We start from the raw sequence: 14,488 nt of genomic DNA on the forward strand, positions 1-14,488 counted from the left end.
CACATTGGGTAGCTTACTCCGCAAACCCTGCGCGTCTACAACTGTGCCGTAGCATTACCTACAGGAGAGGGTTCACAAATGACTCTTGTGACTTGACACGTCAGTACTCCTAGCCCTATATGAGAGGACAACACAAAAATCGACGTGGACTACATGTCTGCCTGCCTTCTTCTTCGCTTATCCTTTCAAACTCTCTACTGCATGTCTTTGCCGTATCCAGTCACGCTACAGCCCTCCTAGCATGGAAACCTTCCGCGATGCACTGCTAAGCCCGTTTCCCAAGGGCCCATCGGACATCACAAAGTTAGACGACAGCACCCATGACCGGCAGAACGTCCGTGAATGCATCGCCCGCGGGGAGATCGAGCAGCTTCGCCTCGGAGCCTTTACCAACCGAACCTGGATCATCAGCGACCGGTATTGTGCTGTGGGCGACGGAGTCGATTCTCTTGAAGGCTACCTACATTCTATATGGCACATCTACTATCAGCTTGGTCGGCTGGCGTCTCACGAAAGCGCGGACCAAGACCGCCTGGTCCTGGATATCGTCCGCATCCAGGGACTTGGTCCCCTAACTAGGCCTGTGTCAGGAAACTACGGCATCGATATCGCACGAACAGTGCAAGGCACGCTGTGGAATGACCTGCCCTTCCTGGCCACGGACATGACGGATTTCTGGGTCACCAATTGCGCGCCCATGTCCGGTGTTCATCGCCTCAACTTGGCCTCCTTCTTGGCCAAGCTGGCGTCAACCCGCGTGGCCAACCATAAGATCTGTCAGATCGCTCTCGTCCTGTTTCGATCCACATTTGAGGAGACACGAGCCCTTTGCAGCCCAGAGACGCCAGACGAGGAAGATCTATCTCGTGACATCCGCAGCCTCACTGTCGCGGATTTACTGCCAGCTGCTTGTGCATGGATCAAAGAGGCCAACTACTGCCTCATCCAGTTATCCGACGCTTTTTGGAACGACTGCCCAAGCACGCTTAGCCACGGTGGCCAAAATTTCGTCGCATCTGAGCTAGGAATGCGTTCGCCAATTGGATTTACGCCGTGGCGATGGATGTACTGGCTGAAGCGTCTGCATGAGATTCGGGACGAGGCACACGCCGCCCACGAGGAGCGCCTGGAAGAGCACGCTACTGATGCCATCGAGCGCATGATCAATCACGTCAAAGAACGCAACGCCGGCATCCTGCGAGCATATCAGAGCGGTTGGCCTGATCTGCATCAGGATCCACATCTACTGTGCTTAGTTACGTAACTCCAAAGTGAACAAAAGCGCGCGACTGGGTTGGCACTTCAGCCTGTGTCGTAATGTAATGCAGGATATTCCTAAATTGAGTTTGAACCCCAGGCTAATTTCGCCTTTATTATCGTCATTAAAGGCTAGGAATCTACTCCACCGATGTCATCCCCTACCGCTTGCATGATCTCAGACCAGAAAAATTTAATGTCAACCTCAAGGATAAGAGCTAACGTTTTGACCTTCTTAGAGAAGATACCTGAAAGCCCACGACGAGCGTACGGTTCAGCGGCGCGATTCCAAATCGCTTGAGCGACCAGCCCCGGAGGACTCCAAGACAAATTAAAGATATTGCGAGCGCCAAAGCCGGAGGTGGTTTATACCACAGCCCTCCGCCTACAACGCCTTTCTCTCGGCATCTAGATGAGGGTGTCTGGGTGAGTTTTTGCATTCGACATGCAGCCACAATGTAAGTTCTTCTGTGTAGGCCGAAAGTGAGTGTCAATCGAGAAACAACGTAGTGTTGATGTACATGGCCAATGTGACCATACAATCTCGCTCAATGTGTAATTCCGTCCGACCACTTCACAACGCACTTCCCGTATTATCAACGCTATAAATTGCACTAGTAATCTCTTATTCTCCTCCACCAACAAGTCAACATTCCCCATCCACGCATACAACAACATCTCGATGGATCCAGAATATCGCCCCGAATCTCCAGCTAATGGATTCGCCACCACGCCTATATCTCAATGGGATACCACTGCTGGAGATGCACATTTGAAAGATGTCCTTTTCGCCGCCTGCGATAATCGCCGCCACCAATATCTTGCTCTAGCTGCCAAGATCCGGGAATCTGACGAAGAAACTGCAGGAAAAAAGGCTGAGCTACTCACCGCCAAGGAGCATTTAGGGTCTGGAGTGAATGCTTTAGATGCAGCTTCGGCCGACAGTACCTCCCTGGGAAGCGTTGACGACATAAAGAAAAGCGTAACTGCTTACGAAGACATACTCCTAGATATCGAAAAGCTGAAAACAATTCGCGCAGAATGCGTTGTTAAAGTTCGGGAGTTCCAGGAGTTTGACCAGAACATTGGGAAAATGACTCGTGCGCTGCCAGAATACAGCGGACCATCCCTGGAAGGTAAGGAAGACAAGTCGTCGAAGTCCGGAGGAAAAGTACCGCTGAAGCTCCGGCTGTATCCTTCCTCCCATGAGCGGGCCGGCCGTCCACTACCTGTTATCGTAGATCTCAGCCCAAAATCCCCATATGAACCAACGAAATGCGCCAATTGCGGGTTTCGACAATGAACACCGCGCCGTCTAGCAGCACTATCACGGTAGATATCCCACCAACCGAGTAGACATGACGCGCAACTCTGGGCATTCCACCGGTGTTACGCATGTAATTGGCTGTTCTGAGCTCTAGCAGACACCAAATTGTATCCACACGCGCATTACTTAGATAGCAGGTCCGAAGGGACCATATGAATTTAGTACCCAATGTTTTTTTTTCATCTTCGGCATAATTTGCATTGACTATGTTGCGTGGTGGTGATATCGATGCAACTCGATAGGGATATACAAACGATCGCTTGTCTCTCGAGATGGGTAATCTGTAGACTTGATGTTGCGCCATTCATTAACGACGAGATGTGCCCTTGTTCGTGGACACATGCTGCTAGGGTGACTGCTCTTTAGGATATGTGTTATGTAGTTGATCGAACATTAGGTAATAATCGATGCGGGGGTTCGCAATGAAAGCGTATGTGACCATGTTTACAAAGTACATTCCGTTCAACGCTCTGAAGTTTGCGAAGTTATGTGGCCCATGTCAAAGCAGGTCCGCCACATATCGGGCCCATTGGGGAAGGCGTCACGTCACTCAATGTCAGGCTCTCATGCGAATGAACGGGCTAAAATAGCTAAAGTAAGTATCTCTGGTTACTGTTGGCTTCCCGTGCTTCGCAACCACTGATCTTGATGACTTCATGCCCTTGGAATAACAACCACCTGGATTTCTTGAAGTGTGTGTGGAAGCACTTCATTGATGTTGCCTCGTTTCCAACTAACACCAGGACGCCAGCAGCAGCATTGCGATCGACAAACTGCCCTATTTGTGGGCAAAAGCAAGTACTGTCTACATTGTGCAACGACGAAAGTGCGAATCAGGATGCGAGTCGGCAGCTCAAGCAACTGCCTTGATATGCGATTGAGTGGGGATGCTTCCTGCCCGTAGTATGTGGAACGAGACACACAGTGAAGTATTAAAGACCCAGGAAGTCTTCGTCCGAAAGCGTATCGTCGTGGAATTCATCGACTTCCTCGTGGTTTTCCTTTGGGAGGGGTGATACGAAACCGGTGGATGTTGGTACCCCATCGCAGTGGACTGCATAGAGCGAGAATAGCTGCTCATCCATCGCCAGGGCTTCGGACGGGGCGTCGACTACTATTAAACTGTTAGGAACGGCACGTTCGTAGTGGTATCGATGAAAGACGCACCCCTTGGATCTTCGACAAACGAAAATGTCGCGTATTGCTTTTCACGGGTGCCGACGTAATCCCACTCGTAGTAGCTAGTGGGTCTACTAACGGTGTAAGCTGTGACATATTCACCAAACCCTGTTCAAAGCCTGCTGATACTTACTGTTCTGATGTCGGGATCTTCGCCATACCTCGTGTACCTTTGCTCATACAATAGTCCACGAATAAAGGTGTACAGCGTACTTGCACTTTTCCGTCCAGAGACTTGGAAGAGCAGGTGGACGCTAGATCTGGGGTGCAGAGAACTTGAACGAAGGATGATGGGGTGCAGGGAACTTGCACTTCTGGCCCGTTGCTACTGATGTCGTCCCTCGATGACATGACTTTCGAGGATTGCTTGACCTCTACAACCAGGCGGCTGAAGCTCTCGAGATCGATTTCCCTGTCGCGAAAGGCCGTATCCATGAGTCGCCCTTTTGTCGCGTTAGCCTGATATGAAGATGGCGTTGGGTAGCGCATACCTATGCTCACGCTTTGTGACCAATCGAATGCGTAGCGTCGACCGAGACTATTGGTCTGACTGCTTGCGGTCGAAAGATTGGAGCTTCCAGAATATTCACCGTAGGCTTCATTGCTATGTACGGTTTCTCGCTTGATTTCTCGCATCTCCAGAAGTAGTGATCTTTTACTACCCAATGCGGCAGGCATGGCCCAGAGTGGTCTGCGTATTGCAGTGGTATGTGTGAAGTGACGTCGGTGCAGCTTGTATGATAACGGCGTGCTGGGAAAGACCGCTCGTGTAGTATCTTTGGGGTTGACAAAGTAATGAAGGAGCGGTTGTCGAATATCTGCCGAGCCCCTCAGCGCCAAGTACAATTTCAATCTTTCACTGTTGTAGGTTGTCACCAAACCTTCAGCAGATGTATCAAGCCCCCGATTCAAGCACATGTGAAGTACGTATACCAAACCCATCAGCGGATGGATCACTCATGTTGCAGTCGACTGGAAGCTTGCAGCGAATACCTATCAAGAATTAGAGAATAGCTGACGCGCCCGTGTCGCAGCACCAAGACAAGAGAATTGGAAGGACGGCGCGAGATGAGACTGGTCTGACCCTTGACCTAAGTTCAAGAGTGTCGGTCAGAAATTCGACTTGACGTGGTCGCGGAACGGGATGAAAAGGCGGTTACTCTATGCCAACCGAAGCCATCAACGGACAAGGCCAGATTCGCCATCGTCGGTGCTATCATGATTTACATACGTTAATTGCAAACAGTTCGCAGAGTTTGTAGTGGCGTGCGTAGTAAGAGGCTTCCGACGCGAGGGAGTAAAAGTCGCCTGGACTGGACGTGAATTAATATATGTGTTGTGTAACTACATTCGTCGGCCACTGGGAGTGAATCCAGTGACTTTGTTGGGTGTACGAGCATAGCAGATCTGCTGATACAGTCAGCCACTGCAGCATGGTCTTAACTGTGATCTGTGGAGGCCTGTGATATGGGACTTACTGGCTAGCAGCTATGCACATGATGTACCAACAGCACAACGCGGGTATTCCATATCGATCACCGGGTGAATGTGTATAGTGTCCGCAGTACTGGTAAACCTCTTCATCCCCAGGCCGGCTGATAGCCAAGCGAAAAAGGAGCTATCCCGGAACTAACCAATCGGTCCAAAAACCAGCAACATTAGTGTTAGGCTCCGATGGTTGAGTCACCGCCGCTGAAGAGCGTTCGCCGATTTCATGAGTCCCGATGGTGAGTAGACTGGCCGACACGGAGTTTATTTTCGCGGTTTCCAGAAGGGGCGCAGGAACGTCAGCGACTGAATCGCGGCAGTGCCCGATATCCAAAAGCAGGATCTCTCCTCATCAGACTGGCAGTTGCTGGACACTTGCGAAACGCGTGCAGATGATGCATGATTGAAAGGCTCCCGAAAGAAGACGAGACGGAAGTGGTGTTGCCGTAGTCAGATCCGCACAGCCAATAGGGAGATGCCAAGCCCGCAAGTTCTGACGTCATCTCCGGAGATTCGACCTGGAGATGCTCACCACAACTTCTCCAACCACATCACTGGAACCGCGCTCATCGGACTCTGATCTGTGTTCTCGCATTGTCCTATTATCACTGTCATCAATGCGTACCTCATCACCCTTCTTTGCGCAAATTGGGACGCGCAGGGCTGAACCAGCTCGAGGCGGCGGGTACCCTGCTCTTGCGCGCCCGTTGCAATAGAGCGAACCGTGCATCCACATCTGCGCGCACAATAGTTTACGCAGGAGTCAGCGCTGCGCTGCATCTGGCGGCACCGATTTATACTCACAATGATCCCCAATATCAGAATAACAGCACCAGCGAGGACTCCGACCGGGGCTGTAGTAGAATCTACTGTAAGCTTCATGTAACGAGAACTGGCTCCTCGGGCTCATCGCCAGGTCTTCACACGTTCAGCACTCGGACCCGCTATACCAGAGCGACGAAAGCGCATTTGGCGCACCACAGGCTGCGTTGGACAACTGCACAACGCCCTGCCGACGAAAGGGAGTCGCCATACGAACGAGCGCTGACTTCCAGATGCAACCCGTTGGCTCTTCGCTGGCATTCCGCTCTCCTGTGGAATCTACGCCTCTCATCAAGCATCGACGTCAACCGGCCGGTCCACCTCAAGCCCACGCCCCGCATCTACTTTCCGAAACGCGAACGAGTGCATGAGCCGTCCTGAAGCGCAGCTCGCATTTGTCGCTGCGTCTAGACATCCCAACTGAAGAGACTACACCACACCAAGAAAGCTGACACGGTCGTACTCCAACAGCATGAAGCGGACTTTGCCCGAGCGCGGACACAGGATGCGCAACGCCTCGGGAAAGGCCTGACTCAAGGAGATGGCACCTTGCTTGGCTGGTAAGTTACCGCGCCGTCTCTCTCCGAAGTCATATACTGATCATGCTGTTTGGCGAAGCTCTCAGCTCTCCTCATCCTCTCTCTTTCGCATGAAACGCTATCGAAGGCGATGCGACCGCAAACCACGAACACCACCATGTCTCCACCCTCTGCGAATAACCAGGCTTGTCTCCGTGATGACGCAAAGCTAGACAGGTTGCGATATCGAATGCGACGCTCGAATGTGACGGGTGCAAGGACAAACATCAGAGGAATCTTGGAGGACTTGCGGTTGTAGCTGCGACTTGGGCTGTCGCATGGTGCTGGCCATCGCTCGGAGGTCGAATGCAGGTTGGATTACCCTTCCGCTTCTGGGCATATCACGCTGAAGCCCGGCCACCGCTTTCCGAAACGTGGACGAGGCCCTCCGGTATAAGGGTGCATTGCGCCACGCTCAGCTCGGCCATAGTCTCCAAGAATGCATCTACAGCGCGACTTCGGGCTCATCACTTAGGCGTAGACGGAAGGTCAGGAAGTGGCGAGACTCGGCACGCACGAGGTAGTTTGAGCAGGCCTTCTTACTCTACTTTGTCGTCTTTATGGCTTTGCAGCAAGTATTGCGCTTTCGTCATGAACGACAACTTACCGAACATAAATGCAACATCAGGTTCTCCATCAATCAGCAGCTCCATGCCTGCTGCGCGATAGCCGTCAACCATGTTTACGTTCAGTCTAAATCTACCGAACAATATCACACTATAGGAAGTGTAGCCATTCGAACATCGATTAGCAATTGTTACGGCGTCTACTTCATATTAATGAGCCACCCATCCGAAACTCCAATGCAGCTTGACGACTCCCGCGGAACTCTCGACTCATTCCTGCAATTCTGTCATCGAACAAGCTCTCATTTACTGGAATGATCGTGTAGCCAGACATGCGCAAACCTTACTCGATATACCAAACGCGACTAGCCTCTACTTATTTCCTTCAAATCGAATGTCTGCTCGTACTTGGTTTTGTTCGTCAAAGCATGACGAGTTTGGATGGAGAAGCTGAGTAGACACATTACGAGGACTTGTTAGACACCTCATGCTGTGATTACGTACGGCCAAAAGTTAGTTCTGGACGTTGTACTCTTGTGCATCCTTTCCAGCATCGGTCACACCGCAAATGGCTCAGCGGCCAACATAGGTACCATCGGTGGCGTAGAGCTTTAGTCCAGGATGAACCTACACATTTCAATATGCTCATAGCTTGCTGCATGCTGTTACTTTCGTGTGATGGAGCGACCGTATTTCTACAGCCCTAAATCCATATCACGATTCGGTCGTCTTTATCTCGCATGAGTGGGGACCATTGCACAACTTTCAGAAGACATGGTGTAGGTATGTTCCTCATTTTAGTGCGCTCGATCATACATTAATATACTCCGAAACGAGATGACACAGCTTCTGCCCGGATAAGATTGCCTGAAAGTCAGCCATGATCGTTGCCGGTGATGGGCACAGGATTCACGTGACAGCGCGATAAGCGATAAATGGGGCCAATCGCGCGACGTCACTTGCCCCTTGCTCACCACCTGGGCACTCTCATCCGATGCATCATGAAGCCGTTGTTCCACACCACTCTCAACGTCGCCGCCCTGCGAAAGCTTCAACTCGTCGCGATTGATCCAACAGGTGCATTACCCAGGCCGAAGCCGGTATGAAACGGTCGTCGTTCTGTGCAGCCGTGCCGGCACCCTCGTGGGCATCATCGACATGACCACCACCAGTGTAAGAACGTACAAGATACCTCCAATGCACCACCACTGACCGCAACTAGTACATCACTCTGGATCCCGATGTAATCTGCGCGTCCCTCATACTAGATCTCTCCGCATCGGTAATGCTCAAGATAAACCAGACGCCAGCCACTGCAATTCACGACTTTGACCTCAAGCCCGACATACCGTAGCGCATGCCCGCACGCGCATCCGAAACAAGCACGACTACACACTACGGCGGCTGGGGATGATGAGGAGAGCCACTGGAGCTTCCAAGGGATGCGGAACCGCAGGATTGGCCCTGTGTGCTGAGAAGTCTGGAACGCTGGACCTCATCGCGCCTTGATGGAACGCCGTCGCAGGCTGGACGTGGATGATGTTGCGCATTCTATATGCATAATTACAGACGCGCATGTTTAGTCTCCCCTGTCATGGCGGCTGTTGGAGTAGCTATCGGATATCTAGTCATATCCTATTCTGACGGCACGAGGCAGGTCACTGTCTGGATCTCCCACTTCGCCACGCTGACAACGACAGGGTTACGCTCTTTTAGATCGCGACGCAGCTGAGCTCGATTAGCCACCGACACCGCGCCCATTTCATAACCACCCACCCCTCGATGGATGCCCGACAGACGAGACGACGCATATTCCAACGTACACACCGTCACTATACACACGGGAAGGGGTGGAGTGTGACTGCGGCCAAGCTATGTGCTGTTCCATAAGAATATGGCTGGACTTCATGCGGAGTGAGAAAGTCTTTTCAAGATGAGCTGTTCAGGTCGGACCGTGGCTCCAGCTCAGCGCAAGAGGGCGGTAGTCTCTTGCAAGATAACCGGGAAGCAACATTCATCGTCATGGCGCATTCGTATTAAGTTTCGGCGTGGTTATGCCATCGCGCAATGGTACATTAAACACTATTTCTGAGACGCCCCGACCATCCAATCGACTCCAAGTGAAGGCGCACTCAACTTGTCTTATGCAAAGCTTCAAAGATAGAGCCGACGCCCCTGCTCCGGCAAACCTTTCATCCCCTTTACGCATACAACTTGATCCCCTCCAGGTTCACGTCCACTACCCGATCGGCGCACAGCGAGTCGAACAATTTCTCCCTCATATATTTGAGGACCTGCTTTGCTTCCAGAGGAGAGAACTGCTTTTCGACTGAAAGGTTGTTGTTGATGACTCTGAGGACTTTGTCGAACGGTATCTGTCGCGCCTTCGGTTTCGTAATCGCGAACAACGTGTACAGACCCGTGCGAAAAGCCCTGTAGCGCCCTGTTTTGACCAAGCACTTTCTCCGCGGAGACTTATACCCATCGATGGGGGAAGAAGGCTCCGTGTCCGAGGCTTGCTCGTCATCTTCGCTGGTAATCTCGATGGGGCTGCTGCCGCGCGAAGCGCCGGAAGGCACGTCTTCATTCAGCTCGGCGCCTTCGGGTGTAGATGTGGGAAGAGACGGAACGTCGGTTTCGCGATTTTGATCGATCATGGAGAGAGGCGTAAACGCTCTTACGAGACTCTGTTGACTCTTTGCGTCCTTGTTGACCGAAACCGAGCTCTTTTGATGTTGGGCGATCCCGATGTCATCATCACCGTCGTCGTCGATGCAGATGGGCGCGGCTTGCGTACCCTCAGCAAGATCATCGAGAGTTACTCGCGACTTCAGAGAAGTCGGGTCGATACGAAGCTGGCCATTAGTCCGGAAGCCAGCGGTCTTCTTTCCCTTCGGCACCACGGACGGCGCTGCCTGCATTTACATCAGCTCCATGCTACCGGTAATGCTCATGTCCTTGACACATGGTACTCACTTTCTTAGGCAGTGGACGATTCTTCGTCTGACCGTTACGACTGCGTGGCGCCCCGTGTGCAGGTCGCGCACCGGGTGTGCTCTTCTCCTTACTGCCCTTTGAAGATCCAGCCGCAGCTTTCGCATTCGGCAACAAGGACTATGTCGTCGATCAGTACATCTTCAAAGCTGATGAAGCCGCCTACATACCGGTTTTCGGATTCTGAACCCGTACTTGCTCTACATAACCTGTTAGCATTGAGTGGACTAATGGCGAACGAGGGGTCAACGTACCAGCGCCATGCTGACTGATGGGGTTTTCTAAGCAGCAATATTTTTTATTCTAGTCGCAAGAGAAAGGACAACGAAAGAGATTGCTGGAACGCCATTTTATTGTGGAAGTGAACGCGCCAAGCAGAGATACCCCTGCTGTCGCCCCGGGTTGGAAAGGTTGCGGAAAAAGTGAACGCGGGTCGGGCACGCAGGGCGAAAGGAGGAGCGCAAGGTGAAGAGGGATATTTAGATAACCTGATGCGACGGGCCTTTGATACTTTCAATACCGCCCGACATATGAACTGCACGCTCGCATGCAGCGATTGATCGTAAGACAGCCGAGCTTCGTAGCATGAGACTGGACGCCGAAGGAGATGAAAATCTGGGGATCGCGACAAGTCATATTGAGAGGGTGTACGTAGTCTTGTTGGTCCAACACACTGTTAACGCGGAAGTGATAGTGTTTGTCGCCAACCCCAAGATCAACGTTCAAGCTCTCTGTTTTACGTATGATGGTCACGTTCGATTCGAAGGGAGAAAGCACGCACGGACAATGATGAAAGAACTCGTGAGCGTAAGAGCGGGAATAGGCAGACACCGGGGCGAGTGGGTCTTGAGTGTGACCTAGGAGGCAATCGCTGGCCGCTCGCTCTCAACCAACACAATTTGTTTCCCACGTCGCGATACTCCTCCAAATACACTTATTACCGCGCTGAAGCTTTCCAACTCTCCGTACCTATAGGGATGGCCTCCGATATGCTTTCTTCGACGTCAAACCTGACACTGTGGGAAACTATCAGTGCCCGTCTTCCAGCCCTCAATACAGCAAATAAGGTCTCCGAAGGCACAACAACGACCGCACTGCGCTATAACCACATAGGTCGTTTAGAGAAATGGGACATCAAGCCCGAACTGGCAAGATTCAAGAAAGCCATAACGCCCGTGTTCGATGCATACTCCGCGGGCCCGAACAAAAAACGCCACTCTGCACAGCCAGAATCGCTTAAAGTTGCTGCTGAAATCGATCTGGACGGACGAGTGAAGGATAATCTTGTGGCACCTGTTCATGAAACCTTACATGAGCTCCAAAATCAAGAACATGGTATGGCCACGCCATTACTACCAACCAACTTCCAATACTCGAGCGCAAAAGGCTATCATAAGGATCTACGCCCCAAAGGCCACGAACCGGATCTTGTTATCGAGGTTGCCGATCTCAAAGGCAACAAGAGAGTGCGCATTGTGGGCGAGTTCAAATCATGCACCGCTTGCGATATCAAAAGCATGATCAAGGAGCCTTGGTCACACAAAGCCAAATCGTTTTGCAACCTCCTGGGTAAGCTATGGGAATCCAAAATGATCTAAATTGTACTAACGTTTAATTGAAGGACAGCCATCTAGAGACATGCGAGCGTTCGACGTCAAGTACGGTTTTGTATCCACATACAACCAAACAGTGTTTCTCAAGATTGAACGGTCGGTCGTCGACCCAAGTCAAATGGCTCTGTTCTATTCCGAAATATTCTATGATACAGATTCTACCCTGACCACGTCGACGATTGGAAAGAACGACACGCAAACCTTCGGCACATCCTTCGGTTTTCTTTATTTGCTACACCTAGTCGCGGGCGAGGACGAGGAAACCTGGAAACTCAATCGAGATGACATTCCAGACCCCAATGAGTGGTTCTTCGAACGAAGCATAGAGAAAAGTTTCCCCAATGCCGTCATCGCTGGACACCGGAGTACACGCGGTTCAAGTATAACGCCATGGGCTCGAGCTTCGTTTCTGCGCCAAGACCTGTTACCAAAACAAAAAAGGAGTAAACCGGCAGCCAGGAAGTTGAAGCGCTCCGGTGTTAAGGACGAACAAGACGGTGAAGCAAGAATGAAGAAGTCTCATCAAAAGGTCATCCCCGCAGTACCCACTTCTAATAGCCTGAACGTCTCAAGAGGCCTTCGGTCTGTCAGTGCCGTCAGGTCTAACGGATATTCCGGGGACTTGAGCGCTCCTGTCGGAACACCGCCTTTGGGCACACTGCCACTGCGTGGACGCCAGCAGCCCGAAAGAAATGCAAAGCGGAACCCGAACTATTATTAATCTTCGATGGGCTGGAAGTGAGAAGCGTAGCGAAGACGAGGGTGAGGATAACAATGCAGAGGAGAAGGAAAACGACTGGGAAGACGACAAGAGTATGTAAAAAGGCTGGCCATGGATTTATAATACGAAAGGGGAGGAGGACATCTGCTGGAAACCATCGTGTGTGATGGACCACCGTGGGTGAGACGTCGAGTTGGTGTTGAACTTTTGTAGCTTCTGGGAGGATCACATTGAATGGCCTTGAACTCTGCTATTTCCAAGGTTGTCTAGGCTTCATGACACACATATTACTGGAGGACGGATCGTCGCAGGCCTTGTGTGCATTTACATAAACATGTGATATTGAGGTTTCCGTGTGTTAGCCTCTTGCGGCGTCGATCCGCATCTTTGTATCTTGGCCCCAAGGAGTGAACGGGCTGGACTAGCCTAAGAGTTAGTGTGCGCTAGCCCGCACATGGCTGGCTCGTGTGACCGACCCCACCTGGGCAGTGTTTGGTATCGATCAACGCCAATGCCCACGCCCTCGCACAACTACACGCGGTGCGCCTCAACTCGTTCCAATCTTGCTGCAAGATGTCTTCTATATCCACCGATCATGATGCAAGCTCGCGCGACAGCATTTCGTCTGCTGAAGATCGCGATGCGAGTTCACGCGACAGCGCCTCGTCCGCTGAAGATTCCGAGGACTGGGTTGACATTCCCGCAAAGCCCCACAAGCCGTCTAGGCTGTCCTTGTCGTTGCGCAACAATCCCTTCGTCAATAGGATCTTCCGCCTTGCCGATAAAACGCGATGGAAGATCTTGAAACCACTATCGCTACTCGAGTTCCAGGAGGACTTTAGTCCTTGCGAAGCGCGCCAGGTCTACACATGTGTTTGCCTCGATGAGCCATGGAAAGACGTTGGCGAGTGCATAGTCAAGATCAAGTTTCAGTAAGTCTTCTATACTCGTCGCTTAGATTTCGAATTAACAGTGGCAGGATCAGCGCCAATCAAATGGCAATACAGGAGTATGAGGCACTGGTCGACGATGATCTGGAATATCTACAATCGCATCCCAACGCCGACCGCAAGATGCTTAAAATCCACGAACATCATCTTGAAGTTTCCACCAAGCCCATAACCACGCACTGCAATGGCGCAACCGCAAATGAGATGGAAGCCCTCATTACCTTAGGGGCAAATGGGTGTCGGCATGCGCCTTGTCTCATAGGTGTAGCGGTGGACCCATTACGGCGTGGCCTGCATCGAAAGGCCATCGTAGGAGGCTATTGTGTCTTTCTGCTCATGACCAGGCTGCCCGGAAAACCTTTGGGCCTGGACTCTTTCTGCAAAGCACCGCGCGATGAGCGCGATCTGATCCGCGAGGCTTTCAGGGCAGCATGGCTGTGAGTGTCATATTCCTTGATATCTCAGGTATTTTACTAACTTCGTGATGCAGCGCCGTGGTGAAGATTGGAGTTGTTCCTATGGACTGTGCTCTGCGCAACATCATGTGGGATAAGGACGAGTCCAGGTGGTACGTAACGCTTTTACCGGTAATTGCCTGATATCTAACATTTGCACCTTAGCTACATCATCGACTTTGAAGACATCGATAAAGTTCACACCAGCGAATACGACTCCTTGAGTCTTTCAGACAGAGAGCTTGCGCTATGGATACCAAGCGAGGAGAAGGTCGCGGAATACTTAGCGGTTTAGTAGGACTTGGAAAGAGACGCGATCATGCTTTCACCGATCGCATTGGTAGACTATCATAACATCGTGTCTCTTGGCTAGGAGTTGGGCGTTTCGTAGGAGGTTCGGTAGCGATAGATACCCCCATCCAGCGCTGTATCAATGCAGATATTGTCAAGATGAACTACTCGATCAAGCATGCGTTGGTGATGATAGGACGACAACCTCCGTAAACTATGCTAGAAAATCTGTACTCCTTCAGTCTCA

The 14,488-nt window shown here is 51.4% G+C and overlaps 5 protein-coding genes across 5 annotated transcripts; 3 read left to right on the forward strand and 2 right to left on the reverse strand.

Annotated features, from left to right (window-relative positions):
- Window positions 1-241: 241 nt before the first annotated feature.
- J4E85_011122 (uncharacterized protein) lies at window positions 242-1,264 on the forward strand (the record flags this gene model as incomplete). Its single annotated transcript, XM_051475325.1, has 2 exons — window positions 242-1,214; window positions 1,257-1,264. The coding sequence occupies 2 exons, from the start codon at window positions 242-244 to the stop codon at window positions 1,262-1,264; spliced, it is 981 nt and encodes a 326-aa protein (XP_051320899.1).
- A 2,252-nt stretch (window positions 1,265-3,516) lies between these two features.
- J4E85_011123 (uncharacterized protein) lies at window positions 3,517-3,922 on the reverse strand (the record flags this gene model as incomplete). The annotated part of the gene is made up of 3 exons (XM_051475326.1): window positions 3,517-3,698; window positions 3,752-3,834; window positions 3,897-3,922. 3 exons carry the CDS (start codon window positions 3,920-3,922, stop codon window positions 3,517-3,519), a joined length of 291 nt encoding a protein of 96 aa, XP_051320900.1.
- A 5,496-nt stretch (window positions 3,923-9,418) lies between these two features.
- On the reverse strand, window positions 9,419-10,474 carry J4E85_011124 (uncharacterized protein; the record flags this gene model as incomplete). The annotated part of the gene is made up of 3 exons (XM_051475327.1): window positions 9,419-10,132; window positions 10,194-10,331; window positions 10,466-10,474. The coding sequence occupies 3 exons, from the start codon at window positions 10,472-10,474 to the stop codon at window positions 9,419-9,421; spliced, it is 861 nt and encodes a 286-aa protein (XP_051320901.1).
- Window positions 10,475-11,188: 714 nt separating this feature from the next.
- J4E85_011125 (uncharacterized protein) lies at window positions 11,189-12,645 on the forward strand (the record flags this gene model as incomplete). The annotated part of the gene is made up of 3 exons (XM_051475328.1): window positions 11,189-11,780; window positions 11,833-12,424; window positions 12,504-12,645. 3 exons carry the CDS (start codon window positions 11,189-11,191, stop codon window positions 12,643-12,645), a joined length of 1,326 nt encoding a protein of 441 aa, XP_051320902.1.
- A 473-nt stretch (window positions 12,646-13,118) lies between these two features.
- Window positions 13,119-14,245, forward strand: J4E85_011126 (uncharacterized protein; the record flags this gene model as incomplete). Its single annotated transcript, XM_051475329.1, has 4 exons — window positions 13,119-13,477; window positions 13,525-13,932; window positions 13,986-14,063; window positions 14,116-14,245. The coding sequence occupies 4 exons, from the start codon at window positions 13,119-13,121 to the stop codon at window positions 14,243-14,245; spliced, it is 975 nt and encodes a 324-aa protein (XP_051320903.1).
- Window positions 14,246-14,488: the final 243 nt, after the last annotated feature.

Source organism: Alternaria conjuncta (assembly GCF_024043145.1).
Source record: "Alternaria conjuncta strain BMP 0040 chromosome Unknown scaffold_30, whole genome shotgun sequence".
Taxonomy (NCBI): domain Eukaryota; kingdom Fungi; phylum Ascomycota; class Dothideomycetes; order Pleosporales; family Pleosporaceae; genus Alternaria; species Alternaria conjuncta.